This window comes from Athalia rosae, chromosome 2 (genome assembly GCF_917208135.1).
Source record: "Athalia rosae chromosome 2, iyAthRosa1.1, whole genome shotgun sequence".
Lineage (NCBI taxonomy): Eukaryota > Metazoa > Arthropoda > Insecta > Hymenoptera > Athaliidae > Athalia > Athalia rosae.
The window spans coordinates 6,118,678-6,146,628 of record NC_064027.1 but is presented as its reverse complement, the minus strand read 5'-3'; the positions used below and the strand labels follow the sequence as shown (position 1 = coordinate 6,146,628).

The 27,951-nt window shown below is 37.6% G+C and overlaps 2 protein-coding genes and 2 long non-coding RNA genes across 14 annotated transcripts in view; 2 read left to right on the top strand and 2 right to left on the bottom strand.

Moving 5' to 3' along the window:
* Positions 1–27,951, bottom strand: part of LOC125499867 — a 40,588-nt gene that overhangs the window by 1,818 nt on the left and 10,819 nt on the right. The gene's annotated exons all lie outside the window — the stretch shown is intronic.
* Positions 45–7,691, top strand: LOC105684630 (protein croquemort-like). Of its 9 annotated transcripts, none has more exons than XM_012398135.3 (10): positions 45–262; positions 3,722–3,865; positions 4,940–5,069; positions 5,182–5,345; positions 5,444–5,585; positions 5,678–5,887; positions 5,957–6,168; positions 6,241–6,538; positions 6,624–6,697; positions 6,812–7,691. In XM_012398135.3, the coding sequence occupies exons 3-10, from the start codon at positions 4,953–4,955 to the stop codon at positions 7,095–7,097; spliced, it is 1,503 nt and encodes a 500-aa protein (XP_012253558.2). In that variant the 5' UTR covers positions 45–262; positions 3,722–3,865; positions 4,940–4,952; the 3' UTR covers positions 7,098–7,691. The 9 variants fall into 9 exon arrangements, with proteins under 9 accessions (XP_012253558.2, XP_012253560.2, XP_012253551.2 ...); XM_012398128.3 differs by lacking the exon at positions 45–262 and adding an exon at positions 861–2,197; XM_048649855.1 differs by lacking the exon at positions 45–262 and adding an exon at positions 866–1,900.
* LOC105684632 (protein croquemort-like) lies at positions 8,871–24,349 on the top strand. 2 transcript variants are annotated; one of them, XM_012398140.3, is made up of 10 exons: positions 8,871–9,438; positions 15,210–15,606; positions 16,332–16,495; positions 18,832–18,973; positions 19,707–19,910; positions 20,132–20,343; positions 21,384–21,804; positions 21,886–21,959; positions 22,334–22,547; positions 22,626–24,349. In XM_012398140.3, exons 2-10 carry the CDS (start codon positions 15,490–15,492, stop codon positions 22,788–22,790), a joined length of 1,713 nt encoding a protein of 570 aa, XP_012253563.1. In that variant the 5' UTR covers positions 8,871–9,438; positions 15,210–15,489; the 3' UTR covers positions 22,791–24,349. The 2 variants fall into 2 exon arrangements, with proteins under 2 accessions (XP_012253563.1, XP_012253565.1); XM_012398142.3 differs by lacking the exon at positions 8,871–9,438 and adding an exon at positions 12,591–13,121.
* On the bottom strand, positions 11,263–27,949 carry LOC125499869. Of its 2 annotated transcripts, none has more exons than XR_007276891.1 (4): positions 27,379–27,949; positions 11,922–12,022; positions 11,543–11,754; positions 11,263–11,399 (listed from the first exon to the last, which is right to left on the bottom strand). It is a non-coding gene; the product is annotated as an uncharacterized LOC125499869 (long non-coding RNA). The 2 variants fall into 2 exon arrangements; XR_007276890.1 differs by lacking the exon at positions 27,379–27,949 and adding an exon at positions 12,082–12,369.

Genomic DNA, 27,951 nt, shown 5'->3' with positions numbered 1-27,951 from the left:
CACTGCCAAATCGGTGACCTCTTCATATTCTCTCGCGCGGACGGCGACATTCCACACTTAGTTGTTCTACCATCGCCGCGGTCTTGTTTCCGCGTTCATTTAATCGATTCCCCTATCCTGCAGAGATTTTCCTTTTTTTTTCTAATTGTGGAATGTGACTAATTATACAACGATAAATAATTTTCCATCAACATCATAGTGCAGCTCCGCTACATCCTGACGTCATTGGATTTATAAGGTCAACACAGGAGTAAGGTCTAAGGTAAACATAAAAAAAATCCCGAAATTATATACATCCCATACTACAGTCTAAAATTCATTTGGTAGCTAGATTGCTGTGAATCTATAGAGGCTGCAGTAAATTTAGTCACCCATTCAAATCTACTCCAAGTAAAACAAAACAGAGATCCATAGCTTTCCGACTTTCCACGTCGGAGTTTACACCTTGTAGACAGTGCGATCCGGTTTGTATCGTACGTATAATAAACAAATTATTCAAGCGCGTGGGCTTTCTCTTTCCACTCTATATGTGTGCGCAAAATGTCCAAGAGTATCGTACGATAAATTCACTTTCCAGCCATCCAAAGAATGTTATACATTTTCCACAGATTATATGACAGCACCAGAAACTACGAATCTGCTGTAAATAGCAAGATATATTCTTAATTCTTCATAAGTTGCTAGCAATAACTTTCTACTGCAATTTAATTGCCAATTCGTTATGTTGGGACATAATAACTCGAATAAATAATAATTTTCGAGTGGCTTCGCATACTTATGGTAATGGGGAAATGGTATATAAACACACTTGCAGGTAATATGTTTAATATTCATGAACTTGTCGAAGTCGTGCGCCGCCCGTTGATTTGAACTACATTTACCGAAATGCTTTTTTCATATACGGAATGCTCTTCTCTCGTATAAGCAGTCAGGTGTACACAGAAATATATGTGTATACGTACTGTGTACCTCACAGATGGCATAAGTACTTATTAATAAGTCCAGAAAGCATTCAAGGTCTTAACATTCACTTTGAAGTCGAGTGAATTAGTCACCCACCACTCATCACTCGAGTGCCACCTGCATGTAAAATGCCTTGAAAAGTTTAATCATTGAGGATCTCGTGTCGTAGCTTACAATGAGATTCGTATCTTACAGATAATTGTATTTTCGCCGAACATCGTGTCGACGGCACAAGGGAAAAATCTCGGAGTTAAAAACCATTTTGAGACTGACACCAGAAGCCGTCTATATGATTATCGATTCTCCTGAATAGCAATTTTTTCACCTTGAAATAAAGTATATACATATGCGCACGGGGAGGAAAAAAATATGAAAATTTCATATCTGTATATTACTGGAATGTAAAAAAGTAGATGAGTTACGCACAGATACTTAATGTACTCATGCATCCTACGATTATGAACAAAGTAACGATATCGCAATCCGTATTTGATCATGTACTTCAGCGAACATATTAATTCCTAACATGTGATATAGGTGTACGTATACGTATACAACATTCTACATGCCTTCATACGATTATAATTCTTGTATGTGGTAGATTGAGGAAAGATAGGAGGAGTGAAATCTACTAAATTAGTAAATGTTGCTCCTGATGTTTGCGATCGTTTGATTGATTGCATTCAAGTATTAAAAGCACGATAATTCTGACGTTGCGGTCGTGACATTGATTAATCGATTGATCTGGGAAAATACATATATGATAAGAATTAGATTGCTAAAATAGAGCTCCTGATGATCAGTGACAATCGTATATACACGTACAACCATAGAATTGTATAACCGATAAAACTAATTGTCAGTATCGCGATCAGTCCAAATGTCAGGTCATCATGCCCAGAAGCTGTAGCAGTTCGAGCTATGCATTGATGCAATTGTACGTACAATGAATCGATAATCCAATGTGTATGCGAATATACCCTATGTTATATAATTACATAGGTACATAAAAATAGGAAATACGTGATACGCTAAGACGGTGATAATGAGAGAAAGATTATCTAATTACTTAATAAATGTTTCGAAGAAACTGTAATTTAAGAATTGGAGAACGGGCAGATACGTGTATATTTTATTCGTCAGTGCTTTGCAGTGATGATAACCAATCGTACGTGAGTGTAGTAAAAACTTCTGTATCTACACATGCATCCTGTGAATCTGAACTTTGTACAGAGTGAGATCGAGTTTGTAATACATGCATAAACTTAAGAATTCTTGTTTTCGCTTACTATACCGAAGATACGTCATGTTCATGATAATTCGTCTGTTCAAAAAAAAAAAATACATCATACAAGTTGAACGTATATGCTGTTGGTCCAGTAGTGTTAAGCCTTAGGTATATGTAACCGCTTCGTGCGCTCCGGAAAGTATACGATAGATAATCGCTACGTGTGATGCGTGTGTATGTAAGAAATCGCCCGCGCTTATCATGGGGAAGTATAATAAAATCGTCAACCTCGTGTATCTGTATTTATCTATCCATTCCGTATACAACGTCGATTTGGACATAGATATATATACAAACTCGGGATAAAATATAGAACGAAAGTTTAGGGTAAAGAATGAAGAGGCGCGATGAACGGTGATTTACCAGAATCTATTCTGTAATCCGGAGTCATAAGTTTCCTCGACCGGTTAGATTTTTTATGTCTCTTTCATCGGTCACGTCAAACTATTATCGTATCGTTCATTTTCACCCCACCACGATCTTACATGAAGAAGCTGATCACACAGTTCATTTAGAACATCGCGTTAATATCGTCGTTTCGCGGTTGCGATTGAGTATTTGGATCAAAAATAAGTAATTAAATAAATAGATAAATTTATAAATAAATGAATGGAAAACGTTTAGTTAACAAGATATAACTGATATTCACAATAACATTCTTATATAACATTGCATATGTAATTATATCTGTTAGACGATACAGCAAAGTATCATCGAGGAATACGCCATAATACTATGCATGGATGGTCTTTTGTTTGATGATGTAACTGAAGAACATCCGTACAGATTAAACCATTTCTCGATTCTCGAGAAAACTCCGACGTTTGAACTTTTTAAATTAACTCGATGTAATAAACATCAACAGACATTTCCTGCTGAGTGTAAATAAATAAATACTTACAATTATAGATCTATTCAATCAGCTCCGTTCAATATTTTGTTGTGTATCCTGCATATACATATAAGTGAATACAAGCCATCATGAGACACGTCGAAAGTGAATCAATAGAGTTACAAACAGTAACCAACTCTAATAATAATGTACCTGATCTCTCCGCTATTGAGTAAGATTCAGTCATCAAATATGCATGTGGTACTGATCACTGTAAATTTATATAGGATATTCTCTGATCACACACGTGCATTAAATCTCTGATCAATAATTATCGACGCGTGGTTGTCGACGACGCTCGCATAGCCGGCAGCAAAGGCATTGAAGTTTTTTTAGGATGATAACAGTCTTTTTGTTTCGATGACCCTTCGTGTCATCTTTAGGATCTGATATTCACATAATTTTCGGTGATGCCTTCGAATATACAACGGAAACTTGTTTTAGTATAAGTTTTCATTGATTAATCCAGATATAGCATGTAGTAATTTTTCGTATTGCACCGCACTTCCATCTTCGTTTCATAATTACTATCCAACATTTTTCAATTTAAAATTGTGAGGTTTCTATATTATTCGTAGTACGGGAAATGGAGAATTACATACGAACGCGCAGGGTAAAGAGCCAATTTTTGTGCCAAATAATAATCAGCCAACTGAAAAAGAAGCTACTCCAGCATCGCCGCTTAAAGACAAGCCAAAGAGTCCAGAACCCAAGGATGCAGGGTAAGAGAGATGTACATTACTATAGGTGCTTGAATTGAAGCAAGCCATATATTGAATAATCAAAACGGTGGCTAAAATCGAGAAATAAAATACGTATGCCCATTTCCATCATACTATCCGTAATTATACCATTGAGAATAGATAGGATATTATACTTTGAAATGTGGTAAATACATAAATAAATAAAATATGTTAGGCTTTCGTCGTTGACTGATACCAATCATCAGTCAACGACTGAAGATATGTACCAGGTATGATTTGAATTCAAACTGCAACACACCACGTGACGAGTGCGCGAAGTTAGCTGCGCCCCAACTGTGCACGTGCTTTCTGACAGATATGCGCCATTATTCTGACAGACGAGACTGTGCAGACGACATTCGAAAGTCTGCCATAGTGCCATGACTGCGGCAATGTGGTTGTGACGTATCTTCGCGTTATCACTTATCTATAATCGGTGGACTGGTTCTTGGCTTATTTGTTATTATGATTTGCGATCACAGTTCATTGAAACTTTTCCTAACCAGTGTTTCGAGTTCGCCGAATACCACGCTAAGTACATTGCGGTGACGAAGATACTTAAAAATACGCTGATTGTCTGCATGTAGTTGACTATACATCGTTATAGCAAATGTTAAATATTAAACTGTTCGGTAAAAAGAATTCATTGTTGAAGCTAACTCCGAGAATGACACACATGCTATTTGCGGCGCATATGATTAACCGAGTTTGAACTTTGAAGTCGGATAAAGTGGAAATCTTGATATCTCAGAAAACCTGTCTGCTTTGTTTGAGATCGGATTGGGTTTGGTGCACAAAGAGATTGTGTTTCTACCTAAATAATTATGACCAACAATTACGGTGCGATAACTACTGATCCTCTTCTTGCCAATGAATGTCAAAATGAAGGTATTACGCATCCTTCAGTTGGCAATAAACATGCTAATGTTCGAGCACCAGGGTAAAATTTACTGCCCAATTCCCTAAGCAACTCTGTATCCATACTGATTTAATTTGATTTGACCAGTTTGACATCAATTGTAAAGTCTAAAAAAGATTTTTCATGTGTTTCAGGATATTTGCCAAAATGGCAATCACAAAGTGCGGGATTTTTATAATATTTGGAGTTGGTATAGTACTGTTGATTAGTTCTATAGTTCTTGGAATATACTGGGTGCCAATAGTTGAAAACATTCTCGATGATGTAAGTAATTGCTATTAGGTATTTTTATTTTTCTCATGATTTTTAATGGCGACTGATTAAACTTTGTATTATATGAATGCAACATTTGATAATGAAAAGATTCTGTTAACAGGAATTGACTTTGACCCCAACATCGAAGAGTTATGGCATGTGGCAGAAGACACCAATTCCAATGTACTGCAATATCTATTTGTACAATTGGACCAATACTGAAGAATTCTCAAACACTGCTACTACCAAACCTAACTTTGTGCAAATGGGTCCCTATGTCTTTAGGTGAGGCAGCTTCACATTTTAGCTAAACTTTGTCCAGTACAAAGATCCAAGGAGCCCTGTGTTCTATTGTTAATGGGGCTTTTTTTTTTAATCCACAGGGAAGTCCATATAAAAGTAAACCAGTCTTGGCATGATAATGGTACTATAACGTTTAGGCAGCAGAGATTCTGGTACTTTGAGGAGTCCATGTCAAATGGAACTCTCGATGATAAAGTAACAAACCTGGATGTCATTTCTGCTGTATGTTCCCAAGAGCTATGCTGGGATCATGTCCTATAACTCATGTCTCATGAACTACGTAAAAGAATGAAAAACTTATATTATTTTTCCAGACAGTTGGCTTTGCCATACGGAATGAGCCAAGATGGCTACGCATCATAGTCAATGGTGTCCTGGTACAATTGAGAAAGACTTTATTCACAACGAAAACTGTCAGAGAACTTTTGTTTGAGGGGTACGATGATCAACTTCTGGACTTTGCCAGAAAACTCAATATGTCGCGGTTTAATATTCCCTTTGACAAGTTTGGATGGTTCTATGACGTAAATTAATTACCGTTATTCTAATGTCTTTGAGCTGACAATTTGCTAATGAATTTTTTAACCCCTCAGCGCAATGGCTCCACTACCTATGACGGTATATTCAACATGCGCACAGGTAATCCAAATATCTCGGATCTAGGCGTCCTAGATTTGTGGAACTATAGGAATAAATCAGACCATTGGGAAGGAGAGTGCAGTGAGATTAGAGGCACAACGGGTGAGCTTTGGTCACCGATCGGAGAAATAGATACAGTGGAGATATTTGCCCCTGATATTTGCACGTGGGTCTAATAGCAATTTTTGGTCAATAGAGTTTCCAGTTTCCATAAACTGATTCGATCCTAATGTTTCAGATCTCTTAGTCTGACACGTGTCAACGATTCCTTCTTCTCAGGCCTGAGAGGTGCTACATTTGTTACCGATTCGAGGACCTTTGATAATGGATCCATCGTTCCATCTAGAGCATGTTATTGCAGCAAGTCTGATGAGTGTCAACCCAGTGGATTACTCGACGTATCCCAGTGCAGGTTTGGCGCACCTGCGTTCATCGGCTTACCACATTTCTACCTTGCTGACGACTCGTATGCAAATGCTATTTCCGGGATGAACCCAAAACAAGAAGAGTACAACTTTGAAATGACCCTAGAACCGGCGAGTTATATCTCAATATTGACTACTTACTACCTTAAAATTCATTTCAATGGTAACATGACGTTCACTTTTTTGATTATCATAGAACACCGGAATTCCACTAGATGTCAAAGCACAGATGCAGATCAATATCATGGTCGAACCAATTTCTTCAATATCGTAAGCGGCTACTATTAATTTATTAGAACCATACCGGATGAAGTTATTATCATATCTTTTTTTTTTTTAATTGAATCAACCCTGCCATCATATCAAAACGTTGAATAATTCCAGCATACTGAGTGGCATTCCAAAAACATACGTTCCGATGCTATGGTTCAGGCAGGAAGCACGACTAACATCAAATTATGCATCGCAGATCAAGTTCCTTTTGGCACTGCCAACGTTGGGGCATTACATATTCATTGCCTTAGGCGTCATAGGATTTGCACTATGTTTAACTGCGGCTTATTTCGGCTGCCGATCTAAATGGTCTCGAGAAGAAACTCAATCATTGATACCCGCCGACACAACTGCCAGTACTTTTGAAACTAATCCAGTGACACCTACTGAATATTAGCAATGTAAATATGCATTTCAATAATTTTCAGCGGCTGATGATATTTGAAAAAATTCTTTCCGGTGAGTACAGATGTTAATGAAAAAATAACTGTGAATACAGTGTACGAAATTATGAGAAAAAATCAGACATTCGAAGAATTAAACAGTTTAGGTGATTTAAATATTGAGGAAAAGACTGGAATTGCTACATTATCTGACAAGCTGAGATTAGTCAGTGATTCTATTGATATTCTTGTAAGGGCATTAATAATGCAACTGGCAACAAATACGTGATAGTCAAGTGCCTGACAAGCAAAAGGTGTATAGGCTTGAATATTCTAAATACTTAATTGCATGTACGTAAAAATGGTAGTAATCAATTGATGACTATAATTAAATTAATTGATGAATTCGAAATATTATACCCATATTCGAGTTTTCAGAAGTAATTTATATATTCGTAGGACCCCGTATGCGGTTTTTATTTTAGCCAATGATCATACATTTAAATAACTATTATTATTTTCCCATCCGATGGTTCTGCGAATTGAAGATGGGCGAATTTAAATTGTTAAATATTTTTTCACTAATATGGAACGTTGTTATTATAATACATCTGCGTAATTCAATCATTCCAATTTATCTTGTATGAATGTTTCCACATCCTACGTATCCACCAAAAATGAAACTGACGCGACGATCGACGAGTCACTTATTTTTTGGCCCTGAATCCGGCTAGTTCAAAGATATTCGATTCAGACGATCGAATCCGGTACAGCATTTTCTTTTGACGAGGTATTATTGGAAATTCTAAGCGAATCAACAACCTGTTAAAGAGTCTAGACAATTGGCTATTACCCTAAAAGGTTAAAACGGGAAGCTTAGGAAGCCTTTCAAGTTCCTTGTATCTGCAATTGTGGTAAATGTTTCATTATATGGACCGGCAAAAGGATCGAGCAGATTATTATGTAGATGAGGAGAATGAAATTAGATCAGAAAACGAGAGGAAAAGAGGCTGAAAACATCCTCGAAATTTAAAAGAAAAAAATAATCACGACTGGCCTCATCTTATTCATCTTTTCCGCATTCATTCAAATTGATAGCAAATATGTTCGCACAGGCATTATGAGCGGGAGCTTGATACGCCATAAATATGCACGTGAAACTCAAGATACATTCCAATAAGATCCCGATTACCTATAGTGGTCAATGAATTCGCTGGCAATTCCTCAATGCTTGCGAAGCCCCACGTGTCTTGCGTATGTAGTGTACGTAGGTGTACGTAACAATAAACAATACCGTGTACCATATTGTTTATCGATCGGATTATGCGGCACGTGTCAAGTTCGCCTAGTGTGATAAATAACATGGATCAAGCAACGTACGTGGAGCAAAATGTAGAATCAGCTCAATCTATATTACTCGTATCAGGTCTGGCATTTATCACAGATGATGGAAGTATGCAATACCTTCAGCTAGCAACGTCGTACCGATGCACACCGGGGTCAGAGTTCGTTCCAACTTACGCTGTTATCACAGCTCATATGCAGTGATACTAGTGTTATACGTTCATATGTATGATATACCTATATTTGTACACCTATAATCCTATATATCTATAACGTTGTCCCCAGTGCGTGGGCTTTGCTGAGACTTGGAGGGGCCAAAGAGGGGGGCACTTCGGAGGCTTACCACTGACAAAGATGCCTTACTACGTTACTTGCTAAAATCTAAGACCAGTGTTGCGTTTGAACCCGCGTTAGTCAGAGGAAGTGTATTTTAACTGGTATATTTTTGAATGTAGCTAATTGAGGAGGGTACGTTTGTTGTTCGAACTTATAGTGATGCATATATGCATACGCGATGAGCAATGATGGTAATAATATTAGTTGAATTTCACCAGTTGGATTTAAAGAATAAGACCAAGTTGAGACGAACACGCGACAATATAGCACGTCAGGATTCAGCTTTGAAGGATATAGATAGATATATGTATTGTTATTATGATCTCTTCTTCATGCTGTATTTATATAAGTAGATGCAATGTACGTCTAAGGTAATCATACTTGTCACTACTCTCCAAGCGTAACATACGATCGTGTTGTATAAGTTGTAATATTAGCTGGACATTGCGGTGGATGAATTTTCTCGCGCGGTAGATTTTTCAATAATTATAAGAGAAAATATCGCCCCATGTAGTCTATCCAACAACAGACATTTCAAAACGGTTTCAATACAGTATTCAAAACAGAATATACATATAATACGTGAGAGTGAAATTTTACGATAATTTTCAACGGCTCAAGAATTACCGGAAGTCTACTGTGCCAGGGATGTGGAAGAGGCTGCGGCTACAGAGCGTAAGTGATGCTATGAATTTAATCTGCAGCTATTTCGTTTTTAAAAAAGTTGTCGCTGGTTCATCTTCTATTCTTATCAAATTAAATTAAATTAAGGTTCCCGGTGTTTTGTTATTATGTCAATTATACAAAGAATAGTTACCGCAGCTCACTTAGTGCATAGTATATCGTATGATATATTCTTCAGCATGCCTGGAAGGTATATTTCGTTTATTGGTTAATGAGGACGGATTTAAATTCAAAGGTGAATACTTTGTATTATCCCGAGCACTAAAAGTTATCAGAAGATTCAGACCAACTGTGCTACTTTGATTAATAACATTTCTGCATCCGATTCAGTGCTGGTCACATTAATTTCATGTCTACATCAGTTGCTGTGTGAGCAATTTTTCCTATTACATACATTTTTTTCGCATATACATCATCTCTGTTCGCTCTATCAGCCGCCGTATGATTAAGTTGGAAATGAGCATATTGAATGAATTAGAAAAAATGTTTCGTAACTCTTCTGGTTGCATCGGATAATGCAATCGGAAGCTGTTGACTCTTTCTCGTATAATTAGAAATTCACTTACATTCATAACGAAATTCCGTCGCGATTTCCTCTATAAGACTATTAAATATTTCCTCCCCTCCATCGAATGATATTTTCAGAGCAATACGTGTTCAAAACATACTCCAAGTTAATAAATATGGTCATCTGGTATTAATAAGGAAAATCATAAGAATAAGAATAAGAATCTATTATCAGAGTTTTGTTACTCATAGTTTTTACGTGAGCTTCTTCCTCTTTTTAGGTATATTTTCTTGCCGAGCCTTTTTCCCGAATATCTTGCTCTCGTCGACCTCTTATTATTACAGGTTCGATGAACATTATTATTAACACTAGTGTCATCTTTCTTATCTTTGGTAGCATAGAGTGATTTTTTTTTTAACTTCTGGATCAATTTGATTTCTTTCTCGCTTCGACGTACATTTAGTACTTTCAGTCACTTTAAACATTTTTACTTTCGCGACTTTTAAGATTTTCGTAGATAAAGTTTGATCAGGAGTGATAATCAAATGTTAAATTATCATAGGAGCAGTCTGTGTCTATTTTAATTATTTTTTCAATTTCTACAGTCATCGTGCCTATTCGTTATCTTTCATTTTTAATCTTCCTACAGAAAACGGCTTCTCTTATATGCATAATTTTACCACACGTTCACAGTGCGACATACAAAATGTTAGAATATTTATTTGAAAATATTAAATAAACAATTTCACCTTTAATGTTTCAAGATAAGACGCACAGTATTATTATGATTCCATTAATGGAAAAAATGGGTTTCTAAAATTTCGTGAAATACATATATTGGTAACGCAGGTACCGGGACAAATTAAACTGTAAACGTCTTTATCTAAATGGTTAGAATAATCTAATTGTATGTTAACCGGTTCGAATAAAACAACACGATTTTATGAGTTCATTGATGCGTTGTTTTTCAATGCACCGATAAACGCATCGCATGTTAAATGTTTACATTATAAAATATGCGTATGAACATTGCATGAGCATATACCGCCAATATAATTGTGGAAAAAAATTCACCTTAATTTGTTTCTGCAGACTATACATTATTTTTATCGTCATAAAACAATGATAACAAAAAAAAAAAAAAAATGAAAAGTTATCGCCTGCCCTTCTTTCCATTTTTGATCTTTTGTCCAATTATAAATGAGCATGAATTTATTTGGTTGTTATCTGTAACTGCACATACATATGTATAAGAGAACCGACCGACATCGTGCGGCGTTCTATGTTCATTGAGAAATGACCTCCCCGACGGGTTCACCATTCTCTTGATTTTTAAATCTCGTTTAATCTAGCGTATCTATAATCCGTTCAATGTACAAGTTGGATGTATTCAGTCAGCGTTTTACTTATCATTTCATAGACGTGGACACAGCAGCAAATTTATCTACAAAAGAAAATCACTCGGTTTATCGCGCGATTCGGCAATTCGAGCCCGGTGAAGTAAAATCGATAAAATCGTAGGTTGCAGGCGGTAAGGAAAACAAAAATGTTAACCGAGTAAAAAATTCTCTGTACTTTGACTCTCACCTCTGCGGTATCGATGACGTCGACCTAGACGGAGCTCAAGTTTGATAACGCATAATTTTTAGCTCATTTATTCAGCTTATCGGCACAGATATCATCAGGAACTAATCGTTGAACTTGATTTTTGCAAAGAGCTGAGAAAACCGATTCTTGTCTGCAAACTTTGAGATCGGCCATTTTGGAAATTTGATCGACGATTTGAATACTTTTGGAGTCTATGTATAGAATAAAAAATTATCTATCTGTTATGATTTACGAAGTCGTGAATGATATGACAACCCCTTACTCTGATAATAAAACAGCCGTATCTATTCGGTATACGCTTATATATCTATAGCTCCAACTACTATACTAAATAAAATATCGATTTACACGTACGTACCTACTGAAAATTGACCCGAAACTTTTGTTTACCCATACATTTATAGGGATTCTTTCCGGGCGTGCAGACGAGGTAATCGGTTTAGAATATCATCGAGGAAACTGTAATTATACAAAATTTGGTATCTTCGTTGGTAGAAATCATTGTTTCCGTCACTCACCGTATGGATATTTCGGATCGATCGTAATCCAATAATTCAATAATTATTCGATCGAACGGGTCATAAATCCTACTACCATGTTTACGTTTTATTCACGACATGACGACACTATTTTGCATTCCAGTTTTCCTTCCCCACTCGAGGTCGGATCGTTCGCGGTCGAAACCGAAATTCAGAATTTTATTCTTACTTTTCATCATTTGAGGTGATATGGATAGCGTATCCGTTCAGGTTGATCTTACGACTACCGTAACTTACTATTACTGTGACTTGTCCAAAAAACGAGTTTTCACAAAGATGTCACAGTTGGCCTTTTCAATACCGACACATCTTTCAATGATCGCAAGAACGGTCCGATCAGAAGTTCTGTAATTCACAGACCTTTCCACTCGAGCAACCGATGCAACAAAATATCGCTCATGTTCGATTCTCAAAATTTAGGGTTGCTATTATTTCTTTTTTTTTTTTTTTGCATCAATGGGAAAAATTCGAAAAGAATAACAAAAATCACGAAGATATATGCGTCGTCATGGCTGGAAGTAGACGTAGGTTCTTGAGGTCGCTGATTTGGTGCGCAGCAAGCCTTGTATTTTACAAGTACAATACTGCGGTACTGTACCGTGTACCGAGGGCACGATCGCGGTAGTTCTAGTACGATTAATTTAGCATTGGGATTGCCACTAAAAATACACTATATGAAGAGTAGAGTCGTACGTATGCGGTAGCTGAGTCTACAGCCATGATTCTCCTTGTGAATCAATCGCGAACCTCCTCCCAACGAACATCTCTCTCATCTCACAGAGTTCAGAATACATACGGATAAGTTAGTACATGACTCCTTGGTGTGTTCTCACTGTCACACACAGTGAGCTTCTAACCCATATGACCCGAAGTCAGTCTTGTTTTCGTTCTTCGCGTGTAGATAGAAACCTAGTCTCGCGGCGTCTGTAGCCCGGTGATGCAGCTCATTGTCAGCAAGCTTTGAATTGTCGCTGAAATTGATCAGTCACCGAGTCGTTTTCCAGATGAAGAGATCACTCGTGAGTGTGCCCGTCGTCTTGAATTCGAGTACAATTAGGAATTTATCGACATCATTCGGGCTCACATCATCGTCATTGTCGGCATTATTATTTTTACCGCACGATGCACACGTCCGCCTTTTCGGTTCGTCATTGTCGCAGCCAAGAATTCCCGATGAATCGCTAAGGGAATTCATAATCGTTAGAATAATAATAATTAGGGCCGGTTATGCACTGCTGGGTAAAAATTAATCCCCTTTGTAAACCTCTTAGTCGGTGGTCCAACTAGCCGGTAAGAGGTTTACCGAGAGGAATAATTTTTCTGTTGCGGCGAAGGATCAACCGGCCCCAAGTGAATGAGTATCAAAGCTGTACCGGTACGTGTAGAAAATCGCGATGCGGAATAAGTATATTCGGAGACCGGTGCATGGGAGATTTATTGATTAACGATTGCGGTTCAACTTCCCGAACGATCATCGATGCGCTCTAATGGTTGTGATTTTTCGGATGACGTAACGAACGGTGCACTTCTGAACCAGCTTACAAATAGGACCCCGACGCGCATGCCGCAGTCTAAAAGTCAGGAAAAACCGATTCGTGACGAATTCTATGCATTCTTTATCATACAATCTAATTATAGCTTATAGGTATGGTGTAGCTCCAGGATATGAAAATTTCCAATTGAACGCGATCTACGCTCAGAGTATTTTGACGTGCATATTTTGAGGAGGACGTCAAACGTCGATCTATAACGCGGCATCTTTTTTGGATCCTTTGCTTCTCGTTATGACGCTGATTCTTCGCTACCTTGAAATTACATAATCGCGGGATAATTTCATTTCGGTTGGCCCGGAACAAGTCAAAATTTTTTGATCTTCAATTTTTATGAGGATATCGAGTCACGTAAGGTTATAATCAGGCATTCCGTTTTTTCTACATCCGGTTGAAGAGACGGCGTGGTTGATACCAAATATTATCGATAAACCACAGAAACGCTTTGTGCGGAGGCTTGAAATTTTTGGTTGCTTCGAAATTACATCCCGTGCATCGTATCTAATCGCGACAAATATATTTATCGTGTATCGACGTCTTTCAAAAGTTTTCTCTTACTTCCTTCTCTTTCTCTCTTCTCGTTATCGCTGAGACATAAAATTGTAGTATATTCCTGTACAACTATCGGGGTCAGTTCATAAAGTCGTTTCACGAAACAACAAACGATATGGGAAACTGACATTTTTTACTACTCCCCAGTTTCAATTTCGTTGAGAACCACGTGAAATTCTCACCCAGTCCAACCTGAGATCGAGCGATCAACTTACGTGTAACGCGTAAGAGAACCGAATAACCACTTGTTAAAGTGGACCGCCGTTCGTACGTCAGCTACTCTCATCCGCTAATGGTGATTTTATTTTCTCGCAAACGTAAACGCACCGGCTCTCGTCGGTCTGGACTCTGGATTACCGGACGGCGATGAATGGAAATAAAGAAAAGACCACTTGTTGCTCCGCAAGTGATGCGATATTGCTCATCGGGAGTGTAGCGCAGAGTAGTCCGCGAAATCACCCGCGACAGTCGAACTCCGAGCGGTTTATCATATCAACGCGTCAACGACAGCCAATATTAGCTCCGCAGATCAAATGTGGTACGTTGAACGCGAAGCCCGGATATTTCTTTCGATTCTTCGCGCCACACACGTTGCTTATTTTTCACCTCCCGGGATTTTTGACGAAAATCCGAGTGCGGATCACTCGCCGGATGTGCAATTCCAGCGTCTTATTCTGGTGAATGAATCGAGATAAATTTTTCAACGGAATTTCGACGTTTGCTTTCTTCAAAATCATACATCGCTTCGTTTAGTCAGTAGCGACCAGAACAAAGAGAGCGTCGCGACGGAGGTGGCGGAACAAAAATAGAAAAAGACCAGCTTGAAACGCGTGCGGAGTCAACAGGTGTTCACGTCATTCATCATCCGTCAATCTATATGAAATTTCTGTCACAAATTTTACGTTCTGTACAACGAAAACCTAATCAGCGACAACGTTCAAAGTGAATAGCCGACAACCCATCGTCGTCATGATCGAAAATTAGGTAACGTGATTTTATCTCAAGGGGTGAGCGGAACGCAGCGGACGTTATCTGCGGCAGTTGGCGTTGGGAACCAAGATTAGAAGCAGAATCGGTAAACGTTAGACCCGTCTAAACACCTGTCTACTCTAATCCATCGCTACGGAGGAACCTGGCAAACCTACGAACGAAGAAGAGCATCGAGAATAAGAGTGAACGGGCACATGCCCGTCAATCGGAAGATCGGTAAGAGGCCGCTCGATTTGTAGGATTCGAATTTTTCGAGCCCCCGAAAGAAGCGAGGAAAGCTCGCGACGCCGGAACTATGATGCCCTCCGTGAAGAAACCCATCGTCCTAGCCGTTATTGGCAATCTCTTCATCGTTATCGGCATCGCACTTTGCGCTTCATGGCCCATTCTGCTTGCAAGAATATTTATTAAGGTAAGTTTTCGATTTCCCAAATCTTCAAGGGTTGGGAACCACTAATCGTGGTCCACGCATTTCATTTTTTCCTTATAAGTTTCATTCTAGTGAACCGTGAATAAATGCAACGAGACCAGATTTAATTCCGTAACAAGATAGTAAAAAAAAAGACTAGAAAAAAAGAGAGGAAAAGTCTGACGTCCGGATTGACGTGTGCAACATTTCACGGATTAGCATGCTGACACTGAGTCAGATTCACGTAACATAGCATAACATCCATCGGTCGCGACTATTTTACCGATGAAACAGAAACGTGGTCATCGACGTTTGTTCAGTGCCTAAAAACAAGTGTCATAAATTTTTTTTCCACTACTCTTATCGTGATATATTCTGGTACGGCAATAAATATCCACCTGCTGCTTATCCAACGTCCTTATTCAACTTTCATACATTTTTTATATACAAACTGATCACCCATATTCACGTCGAACGTATACTGGTATACCTGTTATCGTTCAACATTTTTCTTTTTTTTTTCTTTTCGGGGGTTAAACGAACGAGATATTACCGTTACAAAGATTTAATAACGACGCGTGCATCCATTGAACGAGTTATATTTTTGGATTTATCAATTTTTTTTCTTCAACAAACGACCGATACGTCCAAGATATCTGATATTCGTGGAGCTCGTTAGAGAATGAAAGTCTCAAACTCAATAACCTTTGATTCACTTTTTATTCCAGGAATTACATCTCGCCCCACAATCGAAGAGTTTCGATATTTGGCGTGATTCTAAGAGTATGCCGATGTACCTGGAGATATATTTTTTCAACTGGACGAACCCTCAGGAATTGAAGATACCGGGTAAAAAACCAAACTTCGCTCAACTCGGTCCCTACACTTTTCTGTGAGTTCTCATAGCGTTCTATTAAAATTCAAGTTCATAAGTGGATTTTTCATCTGCGGTCCACCTTAATCAGTCGCCTGAGCGTTGGGCTACTTATTAGTCGCACGGATAAATGTATATCGTCATTTACCAAAAAATGCACGCGATGGGAGTGCATGAGTGATTGTTGGCAGTGCGAGAAAATTAACAAACGTATATTCAGATATAAATTATTGAGGCTCAATTGCGTCACGGAAAACCTTGTCGAATGAGTCTGCAGAAAACTTGGTATTATATAGATCATTGTTATGAACTTGAACATCTCGATACGGTAATTAATTTTGTGCGGTAGGCAGAGCTGCAGCAGCAGTCTTCTGGTTGCGCGAGATTTTTTACGGTCGATCGTTCCGGAATCCCAAAAATTATAAATGAGACCTCGAGATCATACGTAAAAAGGACACGATCGATCATCATCTTGAAACATATCGGTATCGCTCGTAGTAATAAAATCTAGTTGATACGATACATTCTACATTTCGCAACTTACGAGGTCAGCGCGAGATTTCAAAAAATCATATGAAATAATAAGCGCTGCTATATATTGTGCATAATCCGACCCCCTATATGTATAACCATAGTATAATATGACAGTGGCTTCAATCATAATTGGATTTGAAACTGGATCGAGGTTGAAAAACTTTGCGGCTAGTTCAACGACTCGAATATCAATTTCGCGATTTATTGCGACCGTTCCCTCATATTTCGTCCTTCTAATTTTTTTTCCCAGATTTTTTATCGTCCTTCGGCGGTTGAAAATATAAACCTTCGTTGAATCGATCAACAAGCATATCAACTGTCAAGGTTAATTCCGTAGTATTGGCGGGAGTTGATCAATTATCGTTTTCTGGTTTTTTTTTTTTTTCCAATGAATTTTTAATTTTTGATTTAGAGCGTCGTTAACCCCTCCATCTGATCCGCGGTAATTCATTTCTGTTAATTTATTTTTCGTTACGAATGTCCCGAAGTGGAGAAATAATTCGATGGATCTATAATGGACGGTACAGCACAGTTTTAGAAACAAAGAGAAAGAAGAGCAGTGGAAAAAGAATTGAGATAAATAAAAAATAATTGGTTAACCCTTCGCGAGAGGTATTGACATCTTAATTATAAGCAATAAAACTGGAGAACGTGGAACGTGGGCGCGTGGTGAACACTAAATTAAACAATTGTCTAATTAACTACTTTCTTATTGAGTAAACCCGACGAATTTACATTTGAACTTTAGCCCTCGACGAAGCTGTACAGTCTCGTCCTTCGTTCGTTATTTTATTCACAATTGTGTATTCTTATTTACATTTGTAATAACGTTATCCGATTGATTTTTATATGATTAAATTCATAAGGAAAACCGGTTGTATACGTACCTCTATTTCTATTTCTAGTTTTTTTTATCTCCGTTTTGTGTTTATCTGCTCTTGTATCGTTAGGTTCGTATGAAGTTATTCGTTTCTTTGATTTGATTTTTTTTTTTTCTTTATTTTTTACAATATTGCGGAATAAATCGCTGCCAATCTCAAATTTCCTAGCCACGGTGATACGAGATCTGAAGGTAGTTCGATATCTAGCTCCTATGATACAATATTATTACAACACGTACAACGCGGAATACGCGGTGTTCGCGCTCGTTGTGAATAAATATATGTTGCACGCGAATGTTCAAAGTTAATCGTCAACAGCTAAGCTGTTGCAATTTTCAAATCAATCCTAATCAACAAATTTAGGCCATCGCAGGGTTTGTCGGTCGTGCGACACTTAGAACTTCCAAATGCGACGCGCGGTGTCCTTCGTACGTGTGTACATGAAATATTTCAAAATGGTTTTTTTTTTCAAAGGTAAATCATTTTATTCATCTTCAATTTTAAAGCAACCTAACTCCGAGCCTCCCCGCGTTCATTTTTCCCCAGAGATTCGGTCGATGGCCCGATGGTATCTGACATAGCAACAAAATCTCATCAATTTTTTTTTTTCTCGCAATCGGATATTTCTTCTTCATTTCTTCGACTAGGTATATGGGAATCAGATTCAGCGGTATTGTCGTCATGGTATATCCGATGTTTCAGGTTCTTTTTTACAATGATCGAACTTTTTCTTTTATATAACTTACGTAACAAGCATTACCATAATATACTTATAAATAGTGATATTAATATATGTATACATAGATAAGTATCTGCCATAATAATATGTTCATCGCATAATCTGTTTTTACGAACAAATTACAAAATACGGCAGCTTCTTCCTTTGGCTCAAAACCTACAGCTAATCTCAATCGGGATTTTCTGGATCGATATTTACAGGGAGAGGCGCGAGAAAGTGAACGTCGTTTTTCATGACAATGGCACGGTCAGTTACGACCAGATGAGGACCTGGTTTTTCGAAGCCGGGAAAAGCAACGGCTCGTTACACGACAATATTACCCAATTGAACGTCGTGGCACTTGTGAGTATGCACGGACAACGATCCAACTGAATCATAATTTGAACGAGTGTTATAATTACACGAAAGAAAATATCTGTGGCGAATTTAATTGTATCTGCCAAAGTTGCAGATGTTTCATTTTTTCGAATGTATCGTCATTGACCCGTGTATAGCATTCACTCGTCGAACCATCATCACCTCATCTTAAAGTAAAATTATCGGAATTATACTATCGCAGATCGGTCGGTGAACTTAAAAATTTTTTAAGAAAGCTGTGAGTCACTATCATCACGATCAGGGTTTGGAGTTTATCCGCGCTTGACTTTTGACTGTTACCCCGGTGATTCTCTATTGATGGATTCAACGAGCGTGCAGGGATGATTGAATAATCCACGTTACATTCTTTACAATGAATGTGGCAAAATCGTTTCCAGATATTCGTAACAAACTGTCGTAGGTTATCTTCGCTCTCCGTATAACAAAAATTATAATTCTTCGGTTCGGGACAGGTCATATGATCGAAAGAGCAATCATGTAGGACTTATCATTTCATTCAATTAAGTGTACGTTTTATCTAAGCGTGTGACACAGTGACTAACGAGGTGACTAAACTTTCGCCATGCAAAGTATATACATCTACGTCTGTACAAAAAGTTCACTACACGGTGATCTCGGAATTCGATTTTTTTGATCATCTGGTACAATCTGTCTCATCGGTATTCACTCAACCGTAAAAACTTATCTAACTTTGCAGTCAGCCGCGCACAAGGTTCGTCACTGGACGTTCTATTGGCAGAAAGCACTCAATATTTTCATGGCTGGTATAAACGATGTTCATGTAACAAAAACCGTGGACGAGCTGCTCTTCAAAGGATACGAAGACCCGCTGATCGATATGGGAAAGATTTCCCCAGTCGCTGACATTCCGCCATTCGATAAATTTGGATGGTTTTACATGGTATGGTTACATAACGTTTTACACACGCGACAACCGTAAGGTCGTCGATAGTCGAACTTTATTGGCAAATGCCATACGCACCGTGATTATAATCGATGAAATCTTGTTTGTAAAAAATTTTTGAAATGGCGCTCAATTGGCTTGGATTAGTTGTATCCGTTGATAGGTCATCTGTGAATTTTGACATTACCTTTCGATGGTTTTTTTTTTGTTTTTCAAAGAGAAATCATTCGACGGCGTTCGACGGTCATTTCAACATGGCTACCGGTGAAAAGGACATAACGACCCTAGGCGTTCTTCGAAATTGGAACTACAATAACGTCTCTACCTTTTTCGAGTCGCCTTGCAACGCGGTAGAAGGAAGTGCGGGAGAGTTTTGGCCCCCGAAGAGAACCAGGGATGAGATCACTCTTTTTTCCGCCGATATTTGCAGGTGAAGTAAACCGTTTATCCTTGATTTATATAGCGGCGCGCGGCAGGCGACTACTCGTATGATGATAAATTTACGATTACCGCATCTTACTAACTATTATAATATGGTAATAACCCGCGAGTGTTCGTTCCTCGCGTATATTAATCGATTTCCTTTGATGAAAAACTTGCAAGGTAAATAAGAGTTTATAATTATTTACCCGTACATTTAAATAAACAAGCGGAGGTGAATAACAAGCGACTCGCAGAGTGCATTAGTAAAATCATGTGAAAATTAAAATCGTCGGGAATGATACTTTGTATGATTTGCGCTTCCTGTGGGCGTTATTATTGAACTTTGACACTGTGCGTATACAGAGTGTTAACAAATAATTGTGCCAATCTCAAGGGGGTGATAAAGTGCACTTGAACAAGTGATCTGAGATGGGCAACCCATGTCCGTTGAAATCGCGTTCAGGCTCAACAGGGTATCGAAGGTCGCAGGTTAATCGCCTGTTCGCTAACGATTGTGGTGATTATCTGGTTAATTGAAAACTTGAAAATTATTGAAAAATATAAAAACAAATGGACCACAACCCAAAGCTTTCGTCATCCGAATTGTGAGCGTATTACAGCTTTCGAATAGGAGGTGGGAGACGCGTGTTGGGTTGCCAATGACGAGGTGTTGACTACACTCTTTCACCTGCGACCTTCGATGCCCTGTAGCGCCTGAACGCAACGTTTCCGGACATGGGTTGCTCATCACAGATCATCCCCTTGAGTTTAGCATAATTATTCATTAACATCCCGTATATTATCTTGTTCAATTTTTTTTTTTTTCGCAGCCTTATCGAACTTGACGCATTGTTTAACTTACGATGTAATGACGTTGCGTTTTAATTTGCAATTAAAAAATCTGTTCGAGTAGAAAACTTGATTTTCAGCTGAATGATAACAAAAATTGCGTCAAAGGATCTAACGCCATTATGCTTATCTCGTTTGATCCGAATGTTGAATATTAATCAAAATTTTTTTTCCATTCTGCAAAAAACTGATAAACAGGCCGCTGATTTACGAGTACGATGGAATCGTGGAGCTCCACGGTATCGAAGGTTATCAATATTCAATTGGTGAAAAAACTTTGAGCAACAGTACAAAACGACGTTACCCGCACGAGCAAGCAAAATATTTCCAGACAACGATGGCATCGACGGAGGATTTTTTCGCGATCGACGCACCGGTGAACGCGACCATCGAAGCTCTGGAAGATTACGGCGACTCTGACGTCGTTAACGTCGGGCAGTGCTTTTGCAGCGGCGATTGCACACCCTCCGGACTTATAAATGTTACGGCATGTCGATACGGAGCACCTGCCTACGTTAGTCTTCCTCATTTTCATAAGGCCGATCCAATTTATCGAGAAAAAGTCACGGGAATGGATCCGAACGATGAAAAGCACGGTTTTCGCATCATCCTCGAACCGGTTGGTTTTTTCGCTATAAATTTTTAACTCGAATAGTCACATTCGTATCATCATCCGATGAGTATATTTTCTTCATTTCAGACAACGGGTATTCCACTGGATGTGGCAGCGCGTTTGCAAATCAACATTTTGCTCCAACCCTCGCAATATATCAAGTAAGGCTCGAACTCTGAAAGATGTATATGATTAGTTTCAGAAATCGTTACGGATCAATTTAAAGGAGACGTGTTTTTCTCCTTTCATCATCCCCTGCGCTAATTTGTCGTTATTGCTATTATTTTGGTGGCTCGTAATTCGAATTCCGCCACTCCCAGCTAAGCGGGTAGTATGCGTGTTGTAGATCCATGTCCAAGATATAGATCTGATGATAAATGTATTAAACTGAACAAAAAACAATGAATGAAATGAGAAAGGTGTAAAGAGCCAATTTTTAGATGAGACTCTCTCTCGCATATTTTCTGAAATTAGCATTGCACATAATAAAATTCAGGAACAACGGAATTTTATAAAACAACGCCAATGCTTTCAGCCTCTACAAGGACGTACCGACGATTTATTTCCCCATGTTCTGGTTCAACGAGCATGTCGGAATAACCGGAAACCTCGCCACCCCTCTAAAAATATTCACGCAGCTTCCAACGATCGGATTTTACTCCGGAATCGGACTAATATTTTTGGGAGCTCTTCTAGTCCTGCTCGCCGGAATCATCCACTATTTGGATAGAAGGAAAAATGCTACTCCGGTGAGTAAAATTACCCAATAAAAACTCAGTAACACTTACATAAGAATTGAATAATACATGCGTTCGATTGTTTTACAGATTGCGATACCACAGGCTAATATGATTCCTTCTCAAAAAACTGAGTTAGTTTATTTGGACGCCAGCGTACCGCTAGACGACGATAACCAGACACGAAAAGACCGTCAGCTTTACCCGAAGCTCATCGGAAACGGCGTTGGAGAAAATCAGCTGCCAAATTTGTGACGATCTGATTTCGAACCGAACGAACATCCGACAAATTGTCGGAGGTAACTACAGACAAACTCCTCGACATTATATAAATTTGCCAAATGCTATGATAATTTTAAAATTCGGTGAACGAATTTTAACGGCATCTTGAAAGAGAGGGCAAAAAATATTTTTAAATACCTATCTACGGAGCGTTTTAATTAAATTTTTGAACAAATACTTTTGTTACCCACAGTGAGCGGTTGTAACTTGTAAATATTAGAACTTAATAGTACGGAAACCGTGTATCGCGCGCACGGGCGAATATTCATGGATGCATGTCATGTCACGATATAAGATGACACGTAGGGTGACTCATGGTTTGTGTAGATTCACGATGTATATATGTACGCGCATTACGAAAGATAAGCGATAATATTTTATACCAAAGTTTTTGAAAAAAATTTTTGCTCTGTACGCAAAAAACCATCTTTTTAAGGTTTTTTTCATCACATCATTTTATACCAAATTTGTCACCCTGTAGATTGACGACAAGAGAGTTCAAAAACGTCATCAAACCCTGTGTGTATAGATATATATTTTTCTATACAAAAAGTAGTGATGATCATGTAACATACTTATACATATGAGTTTGTATACATAAATATGTTCAACACATGACCCACATAATATTAATTATTTCACTCTAACTTTCATTTAATTTGGTTAATTTTAATTTACCACGCTATAATAAGACTTTAACATTTACATATGTGCACGTACCTATTACGCCTTCAAATTACACATGATGCTTGCAAAAAGAAAGAAAAAAGAGATGACTGTTTAACTTTTTCTTTCTTCTTTTTTGTGTCACATGATGACATATACGCATGCACACTTCAAGGCATTTGGTATTCCATGTGTTCACAAAGCTAATATACACGGATAATTTGAATATACTATTCAGGCACATAAAAGTATGATATGTATATCGAGCAAATGGATCACATGAATATTATGATTAATATAGGGTATATTTATTTAATATTAAATACTTTCATCTAACCATAATCATAATGAGCGTATATGTATGTACAATATTTGTACGTAGGTGAATTGAAAAACTACAGGGACTTGAAATATGACATTATTATTATTATTATTACCACTATTGTTATCATTGTTACTGTTATCGTTATTTTTATTAACCAGACTAGCTTGAGATGATATCGTCATTATATGTATGTTACCGCATTAAAGACGTTTAAAATCATATTTTATCAAACACTCATCGACAGTGAAATTTAAATACATAAGTATAAATATATACCATATGATTGAATAATATAGGAAACATACAGGAACTTATTTTAGAAGTAATACCAGATAAGTCACAGTAATATACATATAGGGCATTTCAACGTCGGACAGGCCACTTTTCGCAAAATATTTTTCGAAGTTGATGAAATTTTTCGACGTCCTGAAGCGTCTCAATCAATCGAACCATGGTCAGACCACTTATTGACGCCGAAAGTCGGAGTTTCCAAATTTAAGAGATAGGTCAATTTAACTTGTGAATTCAGATTCATAAGATCGAAATATGTACATAAGAATAGCATAGGAAACTAAAGAAGAAAGAATATTGATTTTTGACCCCAAAATTGAAAACACTCCAAGGAGTACTCCTTGAAAATTTTTCAATTTTCGGCCAAAATTTTTTATCTTTCGAAATTGATCGTATAGCACTTTTCTTACGTATTTTGACCTCAGGAATCCAAATCTGGAAGAAAAATTGATCTATCTATAAAATTACCCGAGTTATCGCCAAATTTTCGATTTTTCGGGTCAAAAATAAAAAATTGATTTTTTAGTCTATCCTAATGTAATTTGAGCTCAGGAATCCCAATCTGAAAGAAAAATTGATCTATTCACAAAAATGACCGAGTTATCGCCAATTTCTCGCTTTTTTTAGCATAAAAATGGAGATATCTCAAAGGGAAAAAATCGTAGCTCAATTTGGACAACGGATTCGTGTTCCTGAGGTCAAAATACATAAGAAAAGTGCCATACGATCGATTTTGAAAAATAAAAAATTTTGGTCAAAATTTGAAAAAATGCAAAGGGGTACCCCTTGAAAAATTTTCAAATTTTGGCCAAAAATTTTTATTTTTTAAAATTGATCGCATGGCACTTTTCTTATGTATTTTGACCTCAGGAACACGAATCCGTTGAGTAAATTGAGCTACGATTTTTTCCCTTCGAGATATCTCCATTTTTATGCTGAAAAAAGCGAAAAATTGGCGATAACTCGATCAATTTTACAGGTAGACGAATTTAACTTCTGAATTCGGATTCCTGGGATCAAAATACATAATAATAGCATATAAAAAAAAATACGTTTTTTCGACCCAAAATCGACAAAAATCCAAGGGATTTCGGATTTTTGTAGATTTTTGGGCTAAAAATGAACTAATTTAAAAATCGATTGAATGACACTATTCTAATGTATTTTGACCTTAGGAACACGAATCCGTCGACTGAATTGAGCTATGAATTTTTTCCATCGAGATATCTCAACTTTTCTGCTCTAAAAAGCGAAAAATCAGCGATAACTCGATCAATTTTATAGATAGATCAATTAGAGATTTGGATTTCAGATTAAGATTACGGTGAAAATTTTATCGACTTCAGCAATTTTTTTTTCTGGTCCTCGGTGGGCTATTTTAAATCAAAGAATCTTGCTCCCATATTCCAAGCCCGGCAAAGATCACGTACGCGAATTTTTAACATTTATTTTCAATTAAAATTGGATTATTATTTCTTTTAACGAATTTCTCGAATCAATGTCGATTTATTTATAAAAATTCCTAATTCACGAGCATGTCTAGGCATGACGCGAAGTTATACATGTATACTTGGCACGGTGAATAATTTCTACTCTTTTGTTCCTATGAAAGATGAGTTTTTTATGGTTATTTCTAATGAAGATTTTTGAGCCGTAGTTATTCTTGAAAATTTGATGTACTCGATGAATTTCTTTGCACCGCAGATGCCTTTTTGGGGGTATATCTACACAATCAACAGGTCGCGGTTTTCTTCCTTTTCTTTTTTTGCTCACGGTACAAATTTATAATTAAGGAGATTGTATTGTTGTTCGAGATTTGTAATTTATATACATATTATATTATGACATTAGGTGTAAATTTGATCACGATAATTCATTATTACCTGCTGCTGTTTTAAATTATAATCTACATCATATGTGACACGTATATTAGAGTATATTATACATGTATACATAAGTATAGACCGAGAAAGACATAATCACACATGTTTTTGATAAGATTGAATTGTCAAGATAGCGAATAAGATTTTATATACATAAATAAATAGCTATATAAATATTCCGTTGAATTAAAAAAAATTAATAAATAAAAAATAAAAAATAAAAAATAAAAAATGAAAAAAAAAACAGAAGAGAGAACGGATAAAAGAATAAATAAATTAGCATGATATTTTCAGCAATAATTTACCAGTATTACCTGTTATTATCGTTATTAATATGACGCTCTAATTTTTTTATTTTCTCATCCAACATGTCGAATTTACTGCACAGTGAGGAGTGTATAGGTGCATGCATCGCGTGGTGTAGTGTCGTCACGGATCGATCGTGGAACATATCATCGATGCCCGTGGCATAAGCGACATTTTCTTTTTTCGTTGCTTATCCGTCAAAATATCAACAATAATTTTCGTATACGTACGTAGGTATTACACATCACTTGAAAGAGCGTTAATTTGTTGGTTCATTTTGCGGGATTAAAATCATCCTCATTTATGGTAGCTAACGAAAAACAAACTCGGGCAGTCAAAAAAGCCGCAATTATCGAAGCCGGTTTACGGGCTCGATGGGAATAATTATTAATTATTAGGTCTTTGGGTATCTATGAAAGAAATATATTTCACTTTTATGGGAAAGTACGGCATACTGCGAAGATATCGCACATCTGTTATACCTGCTCTAATGACGCTTTTGTATTCACAGCTGTCGCAAGATTTCAGAAGCTTTTTATCCCCAGCAAAACCATCGGCATATTATCTGTACGTTACGTCGATATTCATCGTCAGATAAAAAAAATCGTATCTCTTACAATATGAAACACAATATTGAATCATCCGCACGTTTGAACCCGAAATTGTGTCTTATTTTTTTGCCCTTCAAGGCGACACGACGTCCTTTTTTTTTTTTGTTTTCCATTCGTACGTCCCATTTTCTTCTGCATCGGTGCGGTCTGATGGGAATTAGACCAAAATGAATCGAGATCGTTGTTATAACGTAAAGCGTCACGCACGCTTTGAATAAACGACCGTGGTGGGCGTCGGCCGTAGAATATATTCGACGCTATACGACGGTCTCGTCGCGTTCCGCACGTTGTTGGTATAAATGCTCTATATCCGTATAGATATAACATAAGTGATTTATCAAAGAACGACCAAATGCGAGCGAATGTGTTCAGAGCTAACGAAGCCGCCGTCACGAACAATCTCGTGACATTCTTTTTCACAAATACTTTAGTCACAATCATTAGATCAATATAATAACGCGCGTATGATATATTAATACCTTTGTACACCGTGTAGATACAATGGCGATTGTATGCGGGTGCGAAATACGGGCAACCTTCAATTTTGCACGATTTTACAAACATGCGATGTACGTATGTACATGCGTCGCGTTATGTGGCGAGGTATGTAGTCCACGTGTATTATACAGTCTTGCACCACTTCCGGAACAAGTGACACTACCCAATAAAATATCGGACGACGTCCTCACTTTGTTCCCTGGTTCACCGTATCGCGGAGAAGGCCAATAAAATATCGTCTATCCAAGGGACTGTTTTAATCACCGCGCAACTTTAAGGCGAATAGCTGTAAATCTAGCGGAACGATGATGGTTCCTCGGGCGTGGGGAGTAGAGGTATATATTTAAAAATGATAAAAAGAGAAATACAAAAAATCGAAAGGCAAAAAAAATGCTTACTCGCTCTACGTTGTGTGCAGTTATACATTTACATGTTTACAGTTATTCCTTCAACCTTGAAGCATACGAGGCTGCGAGGCTACACAAATAACCAAAAACTTGAGGTGGGGGTTGGATATTTTTTGCACGTACAGGACCGATCGGAGGAATTTTTAT

Coding starts and splice junctions, on each gene's coding strand:
- LOC105684630 (XM_012398128.3), top strand. CDS start 2,040: ATGTTTCGAAGAAACTGTAATTTAAGAATTGGAGAACGGGCAGATACG. Junction 5,070..5,181: donor TTGAAAACATTCTCGATGAT/GTAAGTAATTGC, acceptor TTCTGTTAACAG/GAATTGACTTTGACCCCAAC. Junction 5,888..5,956: donor AGTTTGGATGGTTCTATGAC/GTAAATTAATTA, acceptor TTAACCCCTCAG/CGCAATGGCTCCACTACCTA.
- LOC105684632 (XM_012398140.3), top strand. CDS start 15,490: ATGATGCCCTCCGTGAAGAAACCCATCGTCCTAGCCGTTATTGGCAAT. Junction 18,974..19,706: donor AATTGAACGTCGTGGCACTT/GTGAGTATGCAC, acceptor CTAACTTTGCAG/TCAGCCGCGCACAAGGTTCG. Junction 19,911..20,131: donor AATTTGGATGGTTTTACATG/GTATGGTTACAT, acceptor TGTTTTTCAAAG/AGAAATCATTCGACGGCGTT.